The following is a 23860-nucleotide window of genomic DNA, read 5'->3' on the forward strand; positions in this document are numbered from 1 at the left end:
CCAAAGTTTATCTTGACCAGGTAAGACTCTCTCTGGCAGATGTCACAACCTCACAAATGCACTTCTAGAGGAATGGTCAAAAATTTCCATAAACACACCCTTAAACCTTCTGGAAAGCCTTCCCAGAAGAGTTGAAGCTGTTATAGCTGCAAAAAGCGGACCAACTCCATATTACATTCATGTGCATGTAAAGGCAGACGTCCCAGTTTTGGCCTGGCTCACAGTCTCCACTCTAATTCATCCCAAAGGTGTTCTATGGGGTTGTGGTCAGGACTCTGTGAAGTTCCTCCACACCAAATTTGCTCATTCATGTCTTTATGGACCTTGCTTTGTGCACTGGTGTGCAGTCATGTTGAAATAGGAAGGGGTCATCCCCAAACTGTTCCCACAAAGTTGGGAGCATGAAATTGTCCAAAATGTCTTGGTATGAAGCTGAAGCATTAAGAGTTCCTTTAACTGGAACTAAGAGGCCGAGCCCAACGCCTGAAAAACAACACCTGAATTGAATGAGTTGGAGGGGTGTCCCAAAACTTTTGCCAATATAGAGTACAACAGAGAGTAAGATTAACGGTAATGCATTTGTAATCAGACACATCAATATTTACCAATTATTCAATATGGGGATGTGGTAGTCTAGTGGATAATGTGTTGGACTACTGTTTGGAAGGCTATGAGCTTTAATCCCAGGTCCACCAAGCTGCCACTGCTGGGCCCCTGAGCAAGGTCCTTAACCCTCAATTGCTCAGTTGTATAAAAAAAGAGATAAAATGTAAGTCGCTCTAGATAAGAACATCTGCCAAATGCCATAAATGTAAATGTTCAACATACTTCGTATTGTTCAACTTTATAATACACCATTTAAGAGGATGTGTTACATTTTTCAGATTAACCCCAACACACACACACACACATACACATTCTCATACTCTATCCCATACATAAAAGGAGACCACCACAGAAAAACCACTCAGCAGTAATTATTAAGCTGGTGGTAGCATGTGTGTGTGTGTGTGTGTGTGTGTGTGTGTGTAGATGATACAAAAGTATCATGGACAACAGTGTTGTTGGGATTTTTTAAACGGTTATTGCAGGTTTGGAAAATCTTCATCCACTGATGAAAACTGTAACTTCAGCAACAGTAACCAAAAGATCCTATTAAACTCTTCCACATCCCACTAAAATCTCCAAAATATCCATTTTAATGCGAGTACACCAGTTAATTCGCAGTTAAGTCACATTTCAAACAGTCCGTGGCCTTCAATAAAATCTTAAACACACTGATATGGTGGCGGGGTCATGTGGCTTTTTTGTGTTGATAAATAACTGAAAGAACAGGTCGTTCTATTGAGTGCCATTATGAGTCACTTTACTGAGTCGACTCTTCTGAACAAATCACTGAACTGAACGAGTTTAGATTTGTTTGATTCATCACCAATTCACCCCAATTCATTGGAACAATAAAAAATAATAAAAGCAATATTTGTTACCTTTAATATTTGCAATAATCTATGTACATTTTAATACTATATTATTATATAGGACTATTATTTGTTGTGTGCGGACCAATATAACCCCACCCACTGACTCATTACACTCATTCCCATGTCCTAAATATATTTATTTTATGGATAGTTTTTGTTCATTCATGTATATTTCCAAAGTACAATTGTTTCTTTTATTCTTGTACTTTATATACATAACATGTTATATGTGATATGCAAATTATCCTGTCGATTCCAAAGATATGCAAATTAGGCTTTGACGTCACTACTTTTCCCTGCAAAATTGCCAGCACTGATTGTTCTTTTTTCTGTTTTAGGAATCATCTGTAACCTCCCACAACAATACTAAATTATACACCATATTTGCAATTCACAATCCACGCCTGATTATAGGTTAGCGTCACAGCCTTGCAGCTCTAAAGTTCGATCCCAGGTTGCGTCAGTTTCCTCTGGGTTTTCTGGTTTCCTCCCAAAAACATGCAAGTATGTGTGTGGATCTGTTTGGATAAACGGCTCCTAAGCATGAACGAATGTATGAATATGTGTGTGCATGGTATTGGTGTCCCATCCAGACAACATCATTCCCAGCATTCCTGGGATAGCCTACGAGTTAAGTGGTTACAAAAAATAAGTTAATAGATAATCCATAACAGAAAAAAAGAAAAAAAAAAAGAAAGAAAATCATACTTGAATGAGTGAATCGATTCTCTAAAAAAAAAGCCTCGTTCAAATGAGTCGGTTGACTCGTGAATCATCCGTCACTATCTGAAACCCGTGCAACCCGACTCTTAAGTCTCGCGGAAGACATGCAAATATGAGCTGAAACTTTACACACGGAAAAAAGAGCTTTAAGGATTCAATAGTTACGGGTTTTTTTGTTCGTGTGTTTGAAGTCGAGTGTGCCCCTAAGGTAAAACACACGAACTCAAGGCAAAAATGACGCTCGACGCAGCGGAATGCGCGACTTTGTGTAACTTTATTTCCAGCTTGCGCCCTTCAGATGTTGACACATCGACGTCGTAAGGCTTCACGACTTCCTATAGAGTCGCGGTCGATTGTGACCCGGCTGTGGGGTTGTAATAGTGAGCAGTGTGCAGCCGTGTGCATGCCAGAGAGTCGACTTTGCTCTGGGTTGGATCGGTTTTCTGCGTCACTCAGCCCTGTCACCCGAACCTGAAGACATAAACACGGACAGAAGGCAAGGCGACACTGCGGCGTTAAACACAGTAAGTGGACCCGTGCGCTTTAAAGCAGCACGTGAAGCCTTAGATAGTTTGCTCGTATGCCTTCCTGTGTTGTTTGCATTTGCAATTAAGTTGCTTGCATGTGTGTTTATTTCTAAACAACGTGTCCTTAGAGGCCTAAGCACAAAAAAAGTGAATTGCATAATCAGTGCTTAAAGCCCTGCACAGAGTGATGATAATGATAATATTTATACATTGCTATGATCATTAAAAGTGGTTTTAAGGGTCTGTTACAGGCTATATGATTAGAAGTTCTCTCTCTCTCTCTCTCTCTCTCTCTCATTCTCCCATATTCTCTCTTCCCCTTCCCTCTTCACTTCCTGTAATTCTTGTTGTCTTGCACTGCACCGTCCACGCCCCTGCTGCAGTTTGCTTTCTGCCACTGTTCTGTGTGCTGGACTGAAAAATCAAGTTTCCCTAAAGGAATGACAAATCTCATTCCGGAAACAACTTACAGAATGCGTAACAAGAAGTAAATTGAATATGGAATCCATCTATGTAGTTACACACACACACACACACACACACACACATATACCTAAAGTGAAAGTAGTTGTTCGGTAGCCATTAACCTAACTATTACACATTGACCTGAGTGTAGCACTGTAGTGTAACACTGGGAAGTGTTATTAAGATCGTATGAGATTTGTACATATTTGTCCAGAGTACAGGTTCAGGATCATGGTCTGTCTAGCAGGCATATTTTATACGATCTCTCGGCTCACAACGCAGCTATTCAGCCAAATAACAGCACTTTAGGAATTGCAATGGTTGTGTTAGAGAAGAGAAGCAAAGGTGAGAAGAAGTTTGTGCTCAGTGAAACAGGTTGAAACGTTTTAAAGCTGAAAAACACTTAACAAGACAAACTACTGTGAAAAAATGTCATGCATCCTTTAGACTCATCGTCGGTTACTGTTTTCCAGACTCTTGCCTGAGGGATGACAAACCACTTAGCTGTTTACAGCATAACTAGTTTGGAGAAGAGGAGAACAGGCAAGGGAGGAAGTGCAATTCGTGTTCTCTTCCCTCTTCTGTGTGACATCTGCATACTAAGGCGCTCTGACGAAGGCAGTCAGACTTGTAGAGCGGTGGTTTTTTTTTTTTTTTCTTTTTTCTGATGACTGATGAGCATTTCTGCACACCCTTTCGTAATTTTGCAATCTCATCATGAGCCTCTCTCCTCATCAGAGAGGGAACGTCAGTAATCTGGGCAAACAGAATATCGAAAGCATTGAGGAACTGGCGCAGCATTCAGGCGAGGGCTTTTACAACGCCGGGGGTGCGGCGTTGGAGCAAGCGAACAGCGGTGCCGGAGGAGGGACTGACCCCAGTTTTGATCTCCAAAACTCAGCTATTTTTAAATCTGAGAAAGGCTACCAACTATGGGGTCATTTTCAGCAGTCTGGTCCAGTGAAATGGGTGTCTCAAGAGCCAGTGCATTCCTCCACTTGGTTTCCAGGCCTACCGAATTCAACTAAACTGCCCCAAAACTTTGGACCTTCTCTCTGTGGAATGGAGGATGCACGAGGACACCAAGCTTTACCCAAGACCAATCATGACATGGATAACTTGCAGCAAGAGAAAATGTCTGCAGGTTCCTCCGTGACCTACTCCGAACCAATGCAAGCTCTGGCACCAGGAATGGAATGGGACTCTCATACCATGACAGCCATGCATCATTCCCAGTTCCAGTCTCATCAGCAGGGCCAAAAACCAGGCGACCCACAGTTCCAGCCTCACACCATGCGCCACTCCATGCCCGACTCTACTCTACAGCCCTTTCAGGTGGCGTTTGGACCTAATAAGCAACTTCAGACCTCAGGTTTCTATCGAGCTTTCCAAGGAAACAGTGCACCACAGAATCTGGGTTACAGCGAACCACCAAAATCGCAGCAGCAGCAGCAGCAACTCTTGCAGTTACAACAGCAACAGCAGCAGATGCAGCACATGTTGCAACAGCAACAACAACAACAACAACAACAACAGCGAATGCTCCAAATTCAACAGCAGTACCACCATCAGCAGAAGATCCAGGAACAGCTGCAGCAGATGCAGCAACAGCAGCATCACCTGCACCAACTGCAAAACATGCTGCAACCAGAATCATGTTCTTCGCAACCACTTCAGCAAGACCAGCAGCTGGCCAGACCAGCACCGCAACCGGACAACAGTCAGGTCAAAGCAGGTTCTTGTACGGTGCCTCATCAAAGACAGAATCCAAGTCCACAGTCACCAATGAACAAAGATCCAGCGCTTGGTCAAGCACTTCAAGAGACACAAGAAACCGAAGGCAAAACTGAGGCTCTCCCTCGGCGCTCCAGAAGGCTCTCAAAGGACGGCATCTCCCCTCCAGGCAACCCACCAGCGAAGGAACCGGCTCGCAACGGAGGCATCGCTGGTGTTCCCGGACCCTTGGTAGGGGTCATCCACAGCACTCAGAGACGGAGGAGGACGTCCAAAGAGATCAACCTCGAGACTCTGGCTCAGAAGGCTTCGGAGATGGAGTTTTTACCCGCAAAGGTGAGAGTGCTTCAAGCGAACGGGTTTGTTCATGCTCACTTTTCCTTTCCACATTATTGTTCAAGATGACACATTAAAATATTTGATCATTGACATTACAGTGTTGTATTGCAGTATAGACCCAGAAACATCCTAATTAGGGCCATAGATTGTGCCTGAAAAGCCATTGTTATTGATTTGGCTCCTGAATTAATGTTTTCTTTTGCTGTGTATTAGGTTCGAGATTAAACATAACCACAGTAGACATAATTATTCATCCTGATTGGATGCTTTATTCAGGCCAGGGTCATGGTGTATCCGGAGATGGGAACACACCCTGAATGGACCTCCAGGTCATCACAACAGTCTTCCTTTTCCTATGTGTGTAAAAGATGTTTGTGTGTTGAACGACTGGCCGCATTAATCCACATGCATGCAGCTCACACCCTAATGAAAAATATGACCAGATTAGCATCATGATCGTCTATCAGTTTCAATAGTTATCAGTGTATTTGTCGTGCTAATGCCATCTTTGGCCATTAACTTACATTAGGTGCGTTTACATGGACACTTTTTTAATCAGATCGGACTGAATTCAATCAGATTGACGAATTCGATCGCAGCGTTTACATGAACGCGGTATAAAGTAATCAGATTGTTATGCGCGTTTATATGACACATGATTAGAATTGGATTAGATCTTTAGACATGCGTACAGTCCACGAAAACATCCGTACGTCATTCGTATCAACATCCGTACGTCATACGTCATTCTTGCGTCATTGCACATGCGCAGAACTTTCCAGGAACATATTCCATCCGATTAAGTGTTTTTTAATTTGAAATTTTAATTGGATGTGGCAATTCGTAAATCCGATTGACGTTTTTACATGACACTTTTTTAATCTGATTGTGCTTCTAGTCCTGTTACGATCGGATTACAAGTGTCCATGTAAATGCACCTATTGATGTATAACAGGAATAAAACACTTCAGGGTGTGCTGTAACAGGAAGTGAATCAAAGTAACTACTGCTATTATTGCAACTGATTATTTTCCTACAACAGCACATTGTTGGGTATGTGGCTCAGTTGCTGTATTAGTCAATACTTATAAGCTGTTACCATGTAAACCGTATTATAACGATCACATCAATATAACCCTGACATTTATGTTACAGCCGGAACAACTGCTGTTATATGAAAACAATACACACGTTCTGACCAATCAGGTTCATGCCATGTGGTGTAAAGATTAAATTAACAGACACTGTTACCAGCCAATCAGAATCCAGAACTCAGTAGCACTATGTAAAGTATGCAATAATAATAAAAGCAGCAGCCAAAGCAGGAAAAAACAGTGCAAATGAGTGAAATATGAAGATCATTCACTTTTTTCCCCGGCATTTTATTCGCGCAGCAGGTTTAACAACATCGTCACCAGGCAGTTTAGCTGTCTAAATCCAGATGTTGATTAGGATCACTGATGAACAGATGATCTGGAGGTGACAGCAGCGAGGAGAAAAAAAACCTTCTTAAATTTAAATTCTCTCCACATTGTGAATCAGAGATAATTATAGCCCAGGTTTGTCACACACACACACACACACACACACACACACACACACACACACACACACACACTCTAATCACAACTATATAGAGACATATGGAAAAAACCCCAAGTAACTAATGTGATGAAGTAATATAGAGGTATAGAAGTGACGGCTGTATAATAAGACAAAGTTTTATAAACGTATATTAAATATGCGTGTGTATTGTATGAACTCCTCCTCATTACATCATGCATGACTAAAAGCTGTGTGTGTGTGAGAGAGAGAGAGAGAGAGAGCGAGAGAGAGAGAGATTTGTTCTAAAGAGTGCCACTGCATGTCTACACACCTACACATTCCAAACATGCCCCACACACACACACACACACACACACACCAACAGAGAGAGCTTTAGGGAGGAGCCGATGCACCCAACCTCGCCGTGTTTGCTAAGAGATATCATGTGCAAGCACTATTCATCCATTCTCCTGTTTTTCTTTCTCCCTCCCCACTTTAACCAGTGCTAAAGATTAACCCGCAGAAAGTCGTTGAGTTTTGATAAAGTTTTGAGGCTTGTGCTTTAGTAAAAAAATTTTTTTTAAATTTGATAAAAAAGCAAAGCAGCATTTGGATCTGGCCTGGAAAACCTGTTTGGAATAAGAATCATTTCTCTTTGAACTGAATAGAAGCAGGATGAGACAGCGTTAACGAACCCTCGTCCTGATCCTCGCTTCCTGCTTCGTGCTTCATGCGGTTGCAGAATCATCACAGCTGCTTTGGTTTAGACCCTGCTGTCATTTTTATGCTACCGAGTGGGGGATGCGTTATGTTTTCATCTATCTGTCCGTCCTTCTTTCCTTTCCTTTCTTTCCGACTGTTTATCCGTCTGAGATTTTCGTTAGCGTGATATCTCGGGAACGAGTGGTGGAATGTTTGCGGGATTTATATGGAGTTATCTGTGTAGCCTACGAATGAACTGATTAGATTTATGGAATCGATCCAAACAGGGTCAGAGTCACGGCAAGGTCGAATATCTGAAATAGCTTTTCTTCAACTGCTTTCTTCCTGTTTGAAGAAGACTTTAAAGATGTTTCTGGCAAACACGTTGGTAATGAGATGGACCAGAGTTCTATCTAGAGGTGTTCCAGAAAAAAAATCTAAAGCCTAACTAAATAAAATTCCTGGTTTATGAACATCCTGAAGATCATCTAACTATTAGAGTTTGATGTTTTGTACTTTGACTCTTCACATTTTGACCATTTGGATAATTTTTTTAACGTTTTGTTCATTATTTATTTTATCCATTTATCCATTTTCTATACCTGCTTTATTCCTAATTAGGGTCACGGGGATCTGCTGAAGCCTATCCCAGCACACACTGGGCGAAAGGCAGGGGTACACCCTGGACAGGTCGCCAGTCCATCACAGGGCCACACATAGACAGACAACCACACACACTTAATTTAATTTAATTTAATTTAATTTGTTATTTTTATTATTTTTATTTTATTTTTTAAATTTGATTTAATTTAATTTTATTGTATTTTATTTTTTATTTTATTTTATTTTATTTTATTTATGTTTAGTTTAGTTTAGTTTAGTCAGTTTGTTGATCAGACCAGAGAAAGCAAAAAAAAAATCCATACAAAACTTTCTTTCTTTCCACCCCTAAAGCTGGTCTCTGGTCCAATGAGCTGCTTTAAGCTAAATAATTTACATATAAAATTTAACATACTAAACTACTATTTTTTAAATACATTTCTGGCCTTGGCTCCATTCTCAGGTTCAGTTCTCTGAAATAATTTCATGTACCTGCATCACCCTCCAGGTGATGACTCCAGGTTTAGAGAACTGTGGCTGGTCAGGACATTTTCACACTGCCGCTTTAATGTGAAATCAGTAATATGAAAGCTGTCACGTGGACTAGGAAGTGCGGCGCGGTACCGAACCTGAGACTAGCTGTAGGAGGTTGGAGTTCACTTGTACTTGAGTTGTTTACACCTTTGTTTACATCTTGAGTTGTGTACACCTTGTATTTGGAAAACGCGTTCAGGAAGTAACCTGCAGGTGTGTTTTATCTGATGACGTCATGACATAATTCGTTTCAACACACAATACACATGTAGCATGAGTGTCAGGGGAACGCTGTGGGACATGGGAGAGGTGAGACACCTTAATGTGTACAATATAATAGCACCAAAATAATAAAAACACCAAAATATGGTGAGGTGATATGGTGTTCTTTTGTGTTTGTAATGATGTTTGTAATGGGATTCAGTAGAATCAGGTGAATCTGAAACAACACAGATGCTGCTAAGGGGAAAACCAGGAACAATCAGACTCTGGATTAAAGCCACAAATGTACGCAGTGTGAAAACCACCTCAGTGCTTTATTAGGATTGTTGTACAGGTCACACACCTGATCTGTGACCCCCACAGCCATCATGCTAGAATGTTAGAGTTTTATTGCCGAGTCAACTGATCTGTTTGCTTTTTTATTTATTTATTTATTTATTTTTTATTATATTCATTCAGGTGAAAATGTGGCATTCTACAATACAGCTGACTAGCTGTATTTTAGTACTTTCGTTTTTTCAGGAAGCTTTTCACCTAAAAGATAAAGCAGCTAGTTTTAATATTTTGGACACCATCCTACTATGTGATTCAACATGTCACTTCTCTGGCCATCTTTCACCTTTAACTCTAGTTTTCTGTTTCATTCTTTGTTATCACGTGACGTCTGGGCAGCGTGAGGAGAGTACAGCTAGCAGACAGACCGGGATGCCTCCTCTAGTGATCCCTGTGTCTGTACCTGTGAGGAGGAATCAGGTCCAGATGGAGCAGACGGGCGGCTGGACGCGTGAGCAGAGGCTTCCTCCAGAAAGTACTCAACCGTCCGAGCACAAACCCTCCGTTATCGTGACACGCCGACGCTCCTTACGAGCCTCTGACAGTTTCAACCAGGTACAATGTTCAGTATGTCACGTAAAAGCTTACTCAGTGATTTCACAATCACGAGGTGGAATATTACAACAGTGCTGTAGCATAAAATAAAAACACCCTCAGCATCTGACATTTATCAGACTTACAACTAAATGGATTTTTTTATTATATTTAAATATATGCACAGTGGAACCTCAGCATACGAATGTCCTCCTTTACGAATTTTCACCTTAAGAATTGAAATTTTGCAAGGACTTAGCATCGGCATACGAAGCATTTTTGGCGTACTACGTTGTGTGTATGTCCGGGAGCCGTTCAAAACTTGTTAGCATCAGTGGAAAGCCAAGCGAAGCCAACTGACGCGAGTTTACCAATTTTACAAATTTTATTTTTTGTCAGTAAAAGCTGTTTGGAAAGAGTCGACCCACGATACCAACATTGTCTTCAGCATGCGTTCAAAAGCTAGGTGATTTTTGGGGCGTTTTTTTTGTTGACAGATTGGTGGTGTGGGTGGTCTGTTCTATTTTTAGCCCAAGCTTGGTGGCACAACTTCCTGTGAGGAGCCTTGACATAGAATGCTTGTCTTGGGTCATTTCTTTGTAAGCAGCCGTACAGTTTACATACGCTTCGTATTGGGAATATTGGTATTTTTTGGGGCGGTTGGAACGGATTATCTACATTTACCTTATTTCTGATGGGAAAATTTGTTTCACAATACACGTTTTTACCTTAAGATCTCGCCTCCAGAACGAATTAAATTCCTATGGCGAGGCTCCACTGTATATCGATTGTTCCTAGGACTATGTACTTAGATAGGTTGATTAAAATTGATCAGCTTTTCAGCAGCTGATTTGAATGCTAAAGTTCTTACTTAAACATGAATCTGCTAATTAAATCTGTCCCATTTATCATTTTAGGTTACGTTACATATTTTAATAAATAGTGCTTCTGGGTTGCCAAAGCTTCGTATTTGTGTAAATTTCTTAATCAGGATAATACGACATAGGAATCCTTTTAAAAATGACTTTGCAAGGACTTGAAATGTTGAAAGTTTAATTTCTTTAGATCACAGTGCTTTATCAGTTTTCTATAACAGCAGATTTGATAGTCGTGCAGCTTCAAACCAAGATATCGGTCTAATATCATATCGTTGCTATAGTAATGGCTCGATCACAGGGAATCATGTGATGGAATAAAACGCATTGAAGACATACTTTTTTAAGGTGTTAACAGTAACTCCGCTTTAGCACATCTCTAATTAGTTTATTATTTACTTCTAACATCTTACATGAACCCAAGTGGTTTATTCCCTTAAGCCACTGGATTGTAAGTTTAAGAAATTTTATACACTTCTGAAGAAAAACAGTGGTCAAAAAGCACAACTTAATTAATTTGTTATTTTTCCCATTATATACAAATTTGTATATTTATTTTATTGTTACATTATTTATGTTTCATTATTACCCCCCAGGAGGACGCCATGGAGGATGGAAGATCCCCGGACAAGATGAAGCGCCGGCCGCGACCCGAGCCCCTGGTCATCCCTCCTCCCAGACCGTGCACGTTCATCGCTCCGTCCATCTACTCCAGCATCTCGCCCTTCCCGAGCCACCTGCGCTCCCCTGTACGCCTCCTGGACAACCCTCTAACCCTGCCACCCTACACTCCTCCACCCATCCTGTCTCCAGTGCGCGAGGGCTCTGGACTTTACTTCTCCACCTTCCTATCCTCGATAGCAGCAGGAAATCAGGGCTTGCCTCCACCACCAACTCCTAAAACTGCCTCCAGGAGCCTCCTGCGCTCAAGTAAGCAATGAGTTGATGATTCATGTATCATACAGGGCTATAGAGATAGAAAGTCTTAGATTGTATACTTCATTTAAATAAAAGCACAAAAATGGTATAATCCAGATGTAAATGTGGTAAAAACTAAAGATCGGGAATATAATGATTCTACGTTAAAACTTTTACCTGTCTGTTTGTTTTGTCTGCTTTTCTGTCTGTCTATCAATTGATTGATTGATTTGTTTGTCTTTCTGTCTCTCTGTCTGTAAATCTCTGTCCCTGTTCCTTTGTCTATCTATCTATCTATCTATCTATCTATCTATCTATCTATCTATCTATCTATCTATCTATCTATCAGCTGTCTCTGTCTGTATATTCATGTCCAATTATATCTGTCTGTCTGTCTATCTGCTTGTCTGTCTGGCTTTTTTTGCTGTTTGTGTTTATTATCTATTATCTATTAGGATATCTATTTATCCACCTGTCTGTCTGGTTGTCTTTCTCTCTATCTATCTACCTGCCTGTCTGTCTGTCTGTCTGTCTGTCTGTCTGTTTTTCTTCCTCTATTTGTCTCTCTGTCTATGTGTCTGCTTGTTTTTCTGTCTCTTTAGCTCTCTGTTTGTCTTTCTGTCTATCTGTCTGATTTTCTTTCTTACTATCTGTCTGCCTGCCTGTCTGTCTGTCTTCCTCTCTATCTGTCTGTCTATCTGCCCGGTTGTATTTCTCTATCTAGGTTAGGTTGTCTTTCAGACAGAAAGAAAGAAAGAATCGGACAGATAGAAAGACAGATAGAGACAAAGACAACCAGACAGACAGACTAGTTGTCTTACTCTCTATCTATCTGCCCGTCTGTCTTTCTGTTTCTGTCTGTCTGTCTGTCTGTCTGTTTGTCTTTCTTTCTTTCTTTCTTTCTTTCTTTCTTTCTTTCTTTCTTTCTTTCACCAACATCATGCTGTCATACAGTAACTGATACAGTGTGCTTACAGTCTGTTAGATTCGATTAGATTCGATTAGATTCGATTATTCTATATTATATTATTATATTATAGATTATGGTTTATATGGCTCATGTGCTCCTCAAGCCTGACTGCGATGAACAGATTATTCTGTTGTGATTTTGCAGGCAGTTCTGATATCACTCCTCCGATGCTCCCTCTGATCGGAGAGGCCACGCCCGTCAGCTTAGAACCGTGAGTATGAGATAAACGTTTGTTCTAATTTCATTTGATTTCTTCCACATTATCATTCAAACCACGGAAATGTTTGTCACATCAGATTCAAAGCACATTAGCAGACATTTTCCTGTCAGCGTAGTGGATCTGATCTCCTGTCTTACAGGCGAATAAACATCGGCCCTAAGTACCAGGCAGAGATCCCCGAGCTCCAGGAAGAGTCACTGGTGGAACAGGATCAGCACAAAGCTACGCTGGTGTGGCTCCCACTGCCACAGGTGGAATCTTCACCTTCCCAAAATGAGACAGGTGAGTCATGATGGCTAATCCGAGGAACCGTGGTCTGCTCCTCCCTCACACCTGCTCCCTGACGTTTCCTGAGTCACTCACATTCTCACTCTGTCACGTGTCTCATCCTACAGTGGATAATCTGATGAACCTGGCCTGCTCCAGTGTGCTGTGTGGAGGAGGAACCAACGTGGAGCTCATGCACCACTGTCTTCACGAGAACGGAGGTGACGTCATGGTAAGCTCTCTCTAACTGTCTCTCTCTGACGGTGGACATCTGTCTGTCTGTCTGTTTATCTGTCTAACTATCCACCCCTATATCTGTCACTGTACCTGTCAATCTGTCGACCTAGACACATTTTTTTCCGTCTACCTGTTTGTCTGTCTATCTGTCTTTGTCTGTCTATTTATGTCTGTCTATTCCTCTTTGTTCCTGTCTGTCTGTTGACCTAGCCCCTTATTTATCTGTCTGCATGTTTTTGTCCATCTATCTGTCTGTGTATGCATCCGTCTCTCTGTCTGTCTTCATACTTGTTTGTCTGTCAACCTGTTCACTTATTTGTCTGTCTACCTGTTTGTTTGCCTATCTATCCGTCTCTGTACCTGTCTGTCTGTTGACCTAGCCACTTATTTATCTACCTGGTTGTCTGTCCATCTATCCATCTGTCTGTCTCAGTACTTATCTGTCTGTCAACCTGTCCACTTATTTGTCTGTCTACATCTCTGTTTACCCTTTCACCCATCTGTCTGTCTACCCATCTATCTATCTGTAACTCTACCTGACTGTCTGTCTACACTTCCATCTATCTATCTGTCTACCTGTCTGTCTACCGATCTATCTATCTGTCACTCTCTACCTGTCTGTCTGTCTAACTCTCTGTCTTCTGTCCATCCGTCTCTTTGTCTGTCTCTCTGCCCATCCATCTATCTGACTACTTGTCTGTTACCCATCCATCTCTTTGTCTCTGTCTCCCTGTCTGTCTACCCAGCCATCTACCCACCCACCTGTTTGTCTATCTGTCTGTCTACCTGTCTACCTTCTCTTCTCTCTGTCTGTCCGTCCCTTCTTCCACTCATTCCAACCATTTATGTCTGCCTGTGTGTCATTATATCTGTTTAGTTATACATCTGTACTTCCATTTATGCACACATCCACCTGTCTGTCTTTCTGTCTGTACATCCATTTGTCTGTCTGTCTCTCTGTCTGTACATCCATTTTGTCTGTCTGTCTCTGTCATTCTCACTCTGTCTTCTTAATTTATGTTAATATGTCTATCTAATTTATTTGTTTATCTATTTATCCATGAAGCTGTGCATTCCATTTGTCTGTCTGTCCATCCATCCATCTAGCTCCCCATCCATCCATCCATCCATCCATCCATCCATCCATCCATCCATCCATCCATCTACCTACCTGTCTGCCTATTTATCCATTAGTCTGTTCATCCATCCACCTGTATGTGTTTATCTATTTGCCCATCCATCCATCCATCCATCCATCCAAATATCTACCTATCTACCTACCCCTCAGTCTATTTATCCATTAGTCTGTCCCTCCATCCACCTGTATGTGTATGTCTATTTGTCTGTTCAACCACCCATCCATCTTTCTATCTGTTTGCCTGTCTATTCATCCATCTGTCCACCTTTCTGCCTGTTTGCCTGTATGTCTGTTTATCCACTCCCACATCCTTCCATCTATCCTATCTATCTGTCTGTTGATCTGTTTGCTGCTTCATCCATCCATCCATCTTCTTATTTATTTATTTATTTATTTATTTATTTATTTATTTATTTATTTATTTATTTAGCCATAGTGCTCATCTCTTACTTCTTCACAGTTCATTCTTATCGCAGATTAAAATGTATTCTGTTCATTTCTCTAGAAAACTCTGGAAGTGTTGTTGCTGAAGAAACCTATTTTCCCCAAAGATCATCACCTCACTAACTACCACTATGCAGGTAAGAGTGCGCACTGGCAGTCACAAGGTTATAATTTTATAAATATGTATATTTTACATTAAAATTCTTTCAAATACCTCAATCTTTGTGTTTAAGGACTTTATCCAGGCTTAGATTCTTCTAGCAGTTAACATAAGGTTTGCTTGCTTGCTAGCGACTCGAGTGACTGGTTTCCACAGTTAGCATTTGATTAGCTAGCCTGCTAGTGAGATTACCTAGATTGTTTGATTAGCTAGCCATTCTTTCCATTAGCTAGCATGTTTCTTTCCCATATTTAACCTAGTATTGCTTACCAGGTGACATTAGCTATAAATAAACTTAACTCTAAAATAATGACACGCTAATTCTTTTGTATGGTTCTGTATTTTATAAAGTTTTTATTTCAGTCCAGTTATAAGGGTTTTACTTCAGTCCAGTTTTGATGTGATGGAAAGATTTGTAAAGTGTATATATAACGCTTTGTGTTCCGTCAGGGTCCGACTGCTGGACTGTGGATGAAAAGCATTACTTCAACAAAGGGATCTCTGCTTACAGGAAGGACTTCTTATTGGTGCAGAAATTGGTACGGATGATTATTTGAAAATTATTAAAATGATCTGTTTCCTGTTCTATGTCCCGAGTTCTCAGTTTGTACGAGGCTTTGTTCCTGTGTAAATCCGTGTGTGTGTGTGTGTGTGTGTGTGTGTGTGTGTGTGTGTGTGTGTAGGTGCAGACTAAAACAGTGGCACAGTGTGTGGAATTTTATTACACCTATAAGAAACAGGTGAAAGTCGGACGCAGCGGGATCCCGATCTACGGCCCTCTTGAACCAGAAGAGCGCGTACCTGAGGTAGCGTCAGTCATACACGTTAATTACGTTTACATTTAGAACCAGTGCAAAAGTTTTTACACCCCCCCATATACAGAACTGGTGACTGAGACTGTAATATTTTGTCTATATATATATATATATATACACTATATTGCCAAAAGTATTCGCTCACCCATCCAAATAATCAGAATCAGGTGTTCCAATCACTTCCATGGCCACAGTTGTATAAAATCAAGCACCTAGGCATGCAGACTGTTTTTACAAACATTTGTGAAAGAATGGGTCGCTCTCAGGAGCTCAGTGAATTCCAGCGTGGAACTGTGATAGGATGCCACCTGTGCAACAAATCCAGTCGTGAAATTTCCTCGCTCCTAAATATTCCACAGTCAACTGTCAGCTGCATTATAAGAACGTGGAAGTGTTTGGGAATGACAGCAACTCAGCCACGAAGTGGTAGGCCACGTAAACTGACGGAGCGGGGTCAGCGGATGCTGAGGCGCATAGTGCGAAGAGGTCGCCAACTTTCTGCAGAGTCAATCGCTACAGACCTCCAAACTTCATGTGGCCTTCAGATTAGCTCAAGAACAGTGCGCAGAGAGCTTCATGGAATGGGTTTCCATGGCCGAGCAGCTGCATCCAAGCCATACATCACCAAGTGCAATGCAAAGCGTCGGATACAGTGGTGTAAAGCACGCCACCACTGGACTCTAAAGCAGTGGAGACGCGTTCTCTGGAGTGACGAATCGCGCTTCTCCATCTGGCAATCTGATGGACGAGTCTGGGCTTGGCGGTTGCCAGGAGAACGGTACTTGTCTGACTGCATTGTGCCAAGTGTAAAGTTTGGTGGAGGGGGGATTATGGTGTGGGGTTGTTTTTCAGGAGTTGGTATCGGCCCCTTAGTTCCAGTGAAAGGAACTCTGAATGCTTCAGCATACCAAGACATTTTGGACAATTCCATGCTCCCAACTTTGTGGGAACAGTTTGGAGCTGGCCCCTTCCTCTTCCAACATGACTGTGCACCAGTGACCAAAGCAAGGTCCATAAAGACATGGATGACAGAGTCTGGTGTGGATGAACTTGACTGGCCTGCACAGAGTCCTGACCTCAACCCGATAGAACACCTTTGGGATGAATTAGAGCGGAGACTGAGAGCCAGGCCTTCTCGTCCAACATCAGTGTGTGACCTCACAAATGCGCTTCTGGAAGAATGGTCAAAAATTCCCATAAACACACTCCTAAACCTTGTGGACAGCCTTCCCAGAAGAGTTGAAGCTGTTATAGCTGCAAAGGGTGGACCGACGTCATATTGAACCCTATGGATTAGGAATGGGATGTCACTTAAGTTCATATGCGAGTCAAGGCAGGTGAGCGAATACTTTTGGCAATATAGTGTGTATATATATGTGTATATATATATATATATATATATATATATATATATATATATATATATATATATATCTATATATATATATATATAGACAAAATATTTCAGTCTCAGTCACCAGTTCTGTTTATGCACTCAAAAGTTTACACCCCCTGCCTACATATTCTAGTTAATTTTTTTTCCAATGTTTCTTATTAAGGCAGCTAAAGACTTGAAATATGACTAAACAAAATAAAAACTGTATCTTTTAAAAGATTAGGCAGCATTATTCTGCCCTGTGATGCAGTTTGAGAAGACATGGGTGTCTGGCTTCATGTTTTGCGGAGGAAGAGTGTGTTAGTGTTAGTCTTCATCCTGCTTGGTTGGCGGTCTGCTGTACGTCAGGGGAAAGATGGCTGGAAGCGGGCACTTGGGAAAGAAACCGGGGCTTTAAAACGATAAAGATATAAAAAAGCATTTGTATTTGTCCTTTGCTTGCCATTTTAGATTTATTTTTAGTGCATGATCTGGATGAGTACCATCAATTACTGTGCATCTAGTAACAAGAAGTTAGATGAGTGTACCTCTGATGCATTTCAGGGACAACATTGGTCATTAGTATATTGGTTTAAGCTTTAAAAAATAAAATAATGAAAAATAAATGAACGCAACATACCTGGCCCTAAACATCCACACTTTATATGATTTAAAAATTATTAAAATTATTTTATTATTTCTTTGTTTTTTATTGAGGGTTTTTTTTTTGGTTATTTTTTGTTAAAATACTGACCTCTCCCTTCACTCTCTATGGGGTGTTCAAACTTTTGCACGCCACTGTATCGTGTGAAAATCTTCACGGATCTCAGACTCGATGAACCTGTTTAAGTTTGTTATCTGAACATGTCTTCTCTCTTTCACTGCAGATCCCACAAATCAAACAAGAACAGCCGGAAGCGGGAGACGAGAGCAAACGCAAGGCGGAGCACGAAGACGGCGGCACCGATCACCTCCGGAACGTGACCAAGGCTCTTCAGGTCAGCAAGAGCGTGAGTACACCATCACTCTGACTGCCGGACACATCACAGGGAGTGTAGAGATCTCCCATATGTTAAAAGAGAATGTTAAACTAGTCATATGATCAACTTCCAAAGGGTTGTAATAAATGCTGTGTAACACAAAAGAAGGATTATAATAATATTCGATGTTTTAGATCCTATTTCAAATTGGAAAATGGGGAAGAAATAAGTTCCACCTTCTAACTTGGTAAAATACACTCATAATGAATAAAAGAATTATTGGAGCTTTTCTAACATCACCAGACTTTCAGAGCAGACCTGGAAGTGACGCAGTTCATGATGTAAACTAAACTAAAATTCATTACATGCTTTAATTCTAATTCTGCTTAATAATAATAAGTAATGTGCATAACAAGAATTTGAAGGTAGTGTATGGTGGACGATCTGCATAATATTATATATAAAAAAAGTAAAATGTGTGATTTAAGCAAAGAAAAATGAGTAACTGTTGATTAGATTTTCTGTAAAGAATATTATATTTATTTTAATATTTTAAGGAAGGAGTCTCCAGTGTCAGAGGTAAATATTTGAAGTCTTTATGATGAAGGATAGAGGAAAGTGATGTGCATGATGGCATGAACTGACTTGTTTAACAAGAAATGTAGGTAAAAACGGATAGAAAATAAATAAAAATGTGTCATTTATTAATATGTAAGGAATTGTAATTGTAATAGAGTAACTGAGCTTCATCAGGTCGTGCCGTCGTTGTTTGTTTTCTTATAACAGCACGCCCCCATGTGTTTTACTCCTGACATAACACATTGTAAGAGACGTCACACCCTCGGTTGCAGTGCAGTAGTGTGTGTTCTGCTGCTGTGTAGCTTTCCCTTTAAAGAACAGAGGACCTCTACATTACTGTACGAATGTTATTTACAGGTTAATTCACAGTGTTGGATCTGGTTTAAATCTCTGTCCCTTTTTTCAGGAAGGGAAAGTCTTAGTGCTGAGCAACCCCAAAGTGGTCTCTTTGAATGAGGTAACCGCACTGAGGCAGGAAACACGGACTCCGCCTTTCTTCGCCCCAAAACCACGCGAGAGTGCAGCCAGGAGAAGTGCACCAGCGAGTGCCCCAAAGAGTCAAGGAGAACCTGAGGGCATATTTCCATGCAAGAAGTGCAGCAGGTGAGGGGAGTGTGTGTGTGTGTGTGTGTGAGAGAACTTGTGAGTATGAGAATGTTTGTGTGATTGTGTATGTGAGAGCTTGTGAGTGTGAGAATGTTTGTGTGTGTGTGTGTGTGTGTGTGTGTGTGATTGAGTGAGTTTGTGTGTGTGGGAATGTGAGTGAGTGTGTGTGAGAGCTTGTGAGTGTGGGAATGTGTATGTGAGTGTCTGTATGTGAATGTGAGTGTGTGAGAGAGGGTGAATGTGTGTGAGTGAGTGTGAAAATGTGTGTGTGATTGTGTATGTGAGAGCTTGTGAGTGTGAGAATGTTTGTGTGTGTGTGTGTGATTGAGTGAGTTTGTGTGTGTGGGAATGTGAGTGAGTGTGTGTGAGAGCTTGTGAGTGTGGGAATGTGTATGTGAGTGTCTGTATGTGAATGTGAGTGTGTGAGAGAAGGTGAATGTGTGTGAGTGAGTGAAAATGTGTGTGTGATTGTGTATGTGAGAGCTTGTGAGTGTGAGAATGTGTGTGTGTGTGAGAGAGAAAGTGAGTGTGAATGTGTGTGTGAGTGAGTGTGTGAGAGCTTGTGAGTGTGAGAAAGTGTATGTGTGTGTGTGTGTGTGTGGTTTTGATTTGAATAATTCTCTGGCCTGATTTCTCACACACTTTCGGAGGAAACCAAATTCTGACCTCTTCCCCACACTTACACACACACACACACACACACACACACACACACAAGCTCTCAGTCACCTGTGATTGGTCAGTGTTGTAGTGATTGAAAGGTGAGAGAGTAAACAGTCCATCTTGCTGTTCTTTCCACTCAGAAATCTTTATAGTTTCATGTCTTCACCTGTAGAACTGTAACGTAGGTTGTTCTTTATGGTCTAAATTTCTAAATTTATTCAGCAAGTAAGAAACTGGAAAAATCCATGACTTTGATTGGTTAATCCTGTTAATCAGCTGCATCCCAGTAAAATGATTAAACAAACAGGATGTGTTCATTTCAGATGCTTCTTGAAAGGCTGTTCCTTGTACATCATGAACATCATTACAGCACATTTAATGGGTTTTATGTTGAACAAACCCCGCCTCCAGCTTGATGTATCCACCTCTGACTTTAGAATGGGAAAAAATTCATACCTAATGATTTAGAATTTATATATAACCAAAAGAAATTCCAAGAAGTTTAGAAGTGTGTGTAAAACATGTATGTATAAGGATGAATCTCATGGTTATAGAAAATGCCATGAATTCTCAACCACCAGCTTTCATGTAGCTCGAATCATCCACATCGGATTCTCCCTCACTTCCAAATTTCAGGAGGATCCAGCTCCAGCTGTTTCTCCTCCCAGAGGTCACTCGTGTGTCTGTTTAGTCTCATGTTATCTCCCGATTTGACTACAGCGTAATCCTCAGCAGAATGCAGCAGCACCACTTGTTTTCGAAGTTCTCCTCCATCGCACCGCTGCGGTGTTTATAGCTGCTCATGTCACGTTTAAAACACACACGCTCGCCCGAAGAGCCAGAAACGGATCACGTTTATCTCGAGACGTTTAACAAAACCAAATTTGTCACATACACACCCACGGTATGACCTGTATAGAAGAGAAATGCTTTTCGCCATAAAAAGTAGAATAAAATAATATTTTAAAATTAGTTATGATAAAAATAGAAATATAATTATCTGCATATAGCAAACAGAGTACACAGCAGGGTTCATACATACTGTGTGTGTGTGTGTGTGTGTATACATATATATATATATATATATATATATATATATATACACATATATATATATATATATATATATATATATATATATATATATACACATATGAATATGAACCCTGCTGTGTACTCTGTTTGCTTAGAGCAACTCGTATAACTTGGCCCATCCCACTGTTCCTCAAAACACCAGGAAGTCATGAATCATGTCTGTTTTTTGTTCTGGCAGGCAGGAGGTGGAATAAACTTCTGACTGCCTGAACATCTGAGTCACTGACTAAAGACACACCTCTTTAGTCAACACTCCTAACAAGCAACACACTAAACCCTCACTTCATGCTGGAGGGAAGGACAAACACTCCTTGATGTGTCCTACATAATCTCCTGTCTAACAGGAAACTAATCAGTGATGGTGTAGTGTGATGTAATGGGGCTATCGTTAAATTCCCAGAGTTAATTCTTTTCCTTTAACAGCACATCCTGACAGTTTTCTATTATCCTGATACCACAGCAATACAGCAATGAGACCATTTTTTAAATTTGTAAATGAACAATTTACTTTCAATAAATTGAATCCACTGCATTTGATTCAGTACCTACTGCGTTTGATGAAGTACCAAATGCATTTGATTTAGTACCTACTGCATTTGATTCAGTACCAAATGCATTTGATTCAGTACCAAATGCATTTGATTCAGTACCTACTGCATTCGATTCAGTACCAAATGCAGTTGATTAATTACCCACTGCGTTTAATTCCGTACCTACTGCATTCGATTCAGCACCCACTGCGTTTGATTCAGCACACTTTGAAATTCAGTTGAGTACCTATTACATTTGATTCAGTACACACTACACTTGATTCAGTACATGCTGCATTCGATTCAGTAAACACTGCGTTTGATTCAGTACCTAATGCATTTGATTCAGTATTTACTGCATTCAATTCAGTACCTACCCCATTCAATTCAGTATTTACTGCATTTGATGTAATACCTACTTTAATCGATTCAGTACCTACTGCATTCGATTCAGTATTTACTGCATTTGATTCCTCACCTACTGCATTCGATTCCGCACCTACTGCATTCGATTTCATTCAATGCCTACGTCATTCGATTCAGTACCTGCTGCATTCAATTCAGTGTTTACTGCATTTGATTCAGTACCTACTGCATTCGATTCAGTATTTACTGCATTTGATTCATTGCCTACTGCATTCGATTCAGTGTCAGCTTCATTCTATTCTGCTCCCACTGTATTTGATTCAGTACCTACTGCATTTGACTCTGTACCTACTGCATTTGGTTCAGCTTCTATTGCCTGGATTCTGTACATGTTGTATTGGATTCTTACCTACTGCATTTGATTTTGTACCTGCTGCTTTCAATACATACATACATTCATATGAGTACAGTACAATGGCTGATGGTATGAATGTGAATATGGTGATATGAATATAGTTTTTGCTGTTTATGAATAAAATAAATAATAAAAAAGGTATAATTTAGAACCAGTCAGGTTGGACTCGAATCTTCTAGAATCTTCTGATCTGAGGTCAGACTGACCTCTGTTATCCATCGTGCCTCTGGCTGCTGTCCAATCTGCTGGTATAGAAACATAACCATCACCTCCTGACCAATCAGGATGGAGAACTCCTTGCATTACTGTAGTGTAAATGTTTACTGGATTTCATAATGACGCGTCATTTCGGCTGGTTTCTCCGACAGGGTGTTCTACAAAGTGAAGAGCCGCAGCGCGCACATGAAGAGCCACGCCGAACAGGAGAAGAAAGCTGCGGCTCAGAGACAGAGAGAGGAAGAGGAGCGTCTGGCGGCATTGGCCAGGCTCAAGCAAGAGCAGGCAGAGAGGTTCGAGGATGACAGCGATGAAGACGAGGAGTACGTGATCGAGACGGACAACGACAGAGACGATGACTGGCGATGAGTTTTGTTTTTTTGGGTTTTATTTAGCCGAATCTATTCCAAATCCAATGAACTTTTTATTAATATAACCAAAGGGATGGCGTGAATGTGATATGACTTTTTCTTGTTGCTGTAACAACATGACAGATGTCTTTAACAAATGTCTGAATGTAGATTTAAACACAGACTACATGACCTCCGCTCACTGTTTTCTCATTTCCCTAAAAAAAGTATGTAGCAAGGTTTTTAAAGCAGCTTTTGTAATAACTTGGGGAATGTTTTCGATGAAATTCACATCTGTTGTGTTAAATAATAATGGTTTATTTTTACTTTGTATATATATATTAAAAAAAAGGACTATTCTGGCTTAAAGACAAAGAAATTCTAATCAAAGGAAATTGTATTTTGTACAATTGTATTATCAGCTCAAGGACACACTATTATTTAGATCTTTATTCCATGAAAATAAGGGTAATTTTTTCAAAAAAATTGGATGTATTTTGTACATGAAACGTCGAAATAGAAAATATACGTGGAGTTCTCTTTGTATTTTCTTATCGATATTTATACAGAGTATAAAACAAAATATCTTTTGGTGTCGAAGATTTTAGCGGCTGTTAAATGAAACGTTTCATGCACTAAATGATACGCCATCCGTCTGTCCTTCAGGTACAGTGACTGTTGTTCTGTCTTTGTTAGAAACGTCACCAAGCCTTAAGGAGGGAAATTTTCAGAAAAGGTTAAATAAATGCTTTTGAAGAAAAAAAAAAAACAATAAAGGGTTATATTGTGTAATGTGATATTAAGTGAATAATTTTTTTAATCAGTCAACCCTCTTCCAGATACCTACAGTAACATACAGTTAAATGCAGCAGTATTTGTGTGTATTTGATGTGTGTATAAGG

General features: G+C 40.5%; 1 protein-coding gene across 2 annotated transcripts; it reads left to right on the forward strand.

Moving 5' to 3' along the window:
• The first annotated feature begins 2257 nt into the window (after positions 1-2257).
• Positions 2258-23755, forward strand: mideasa (mitotic deacetylase associated SANT domain protein a). 2 transcript variants are annotated; one of them, XM_058379591.1, is made up of 13 exons: positions 2258-2728; positions 3670-5266; positions 9545-9760; positions 11211-11544; positions 12647-12713; positions 12862-13004; positions 13118-13221; positions 14870-14945; positions 15419-15507; positions 15652-15774; positions 18046-18168; positions 19124-19320; positions 22761-23755. In XM_058379591.1, exons 2-13 carry the CDS (start codon positions 3914-3916, stop codon positions 22975-22977), a joined length of 3042 nt encoding a protein of 1013 aa, XP_058235574.1. In that variant the 5' UTR covers positions 2258-2728; positions 3670-3913; the 3' UTR covers positions 22978-23755. The 2 variants fall into 2 exon arrangements, with proteins under 2 accessions (XP_058235574.1, XP_058235575.1); XM_058379592.1 differs by having other exon boundaries at positions 18046-18156.
• Positions 23756-23860: the final 105 nt, after the last annotated feature.

Source organism: Hemibagrus wyckioides, linkage group LG25, assembly GCF_019097595.1.
Source record: "Hemibagrus wyckioides isolate EC202008001 linkage group LG25, SWU_Hwy_1.0, whole genome shotgun sequence".
NCBI classification, from domain to species: domain Eukaryota; kingdom Metazoa; phylum Chordata; class Actinopteri; order Siluriformes; family Bagridae; genus Hemibagrus; species Hemibagrus wyckioides.

What these genes read in the sequence shown, in the direction of transcription:
- mideasa (XM_058379591.1), top strand. Translation starts at nt 3,914, where the DNA reads ATGAGCCTCTCTCCTCATCAGAGAGGGAACGTCAGTAATCTGGGCAAA. An exon ending in ACCTTCCCAAAATGAGACAG is followed by an intron (nt 13,005 to 13,117) that starts GTGAGTCATGAT and finishes CTCATCCTACAG; the next exon opens with TGGATAATCTGATGAACCTG. An exon ending in AGAACGGAGGTGACGTCATG is followed by an intron (nt 13,222 to 14,869) that starts GTAAGCTCTCTC and finishes TCATTTCTCTAG; the next exon opens with AAAACTCTGGAAGTGTTGTT.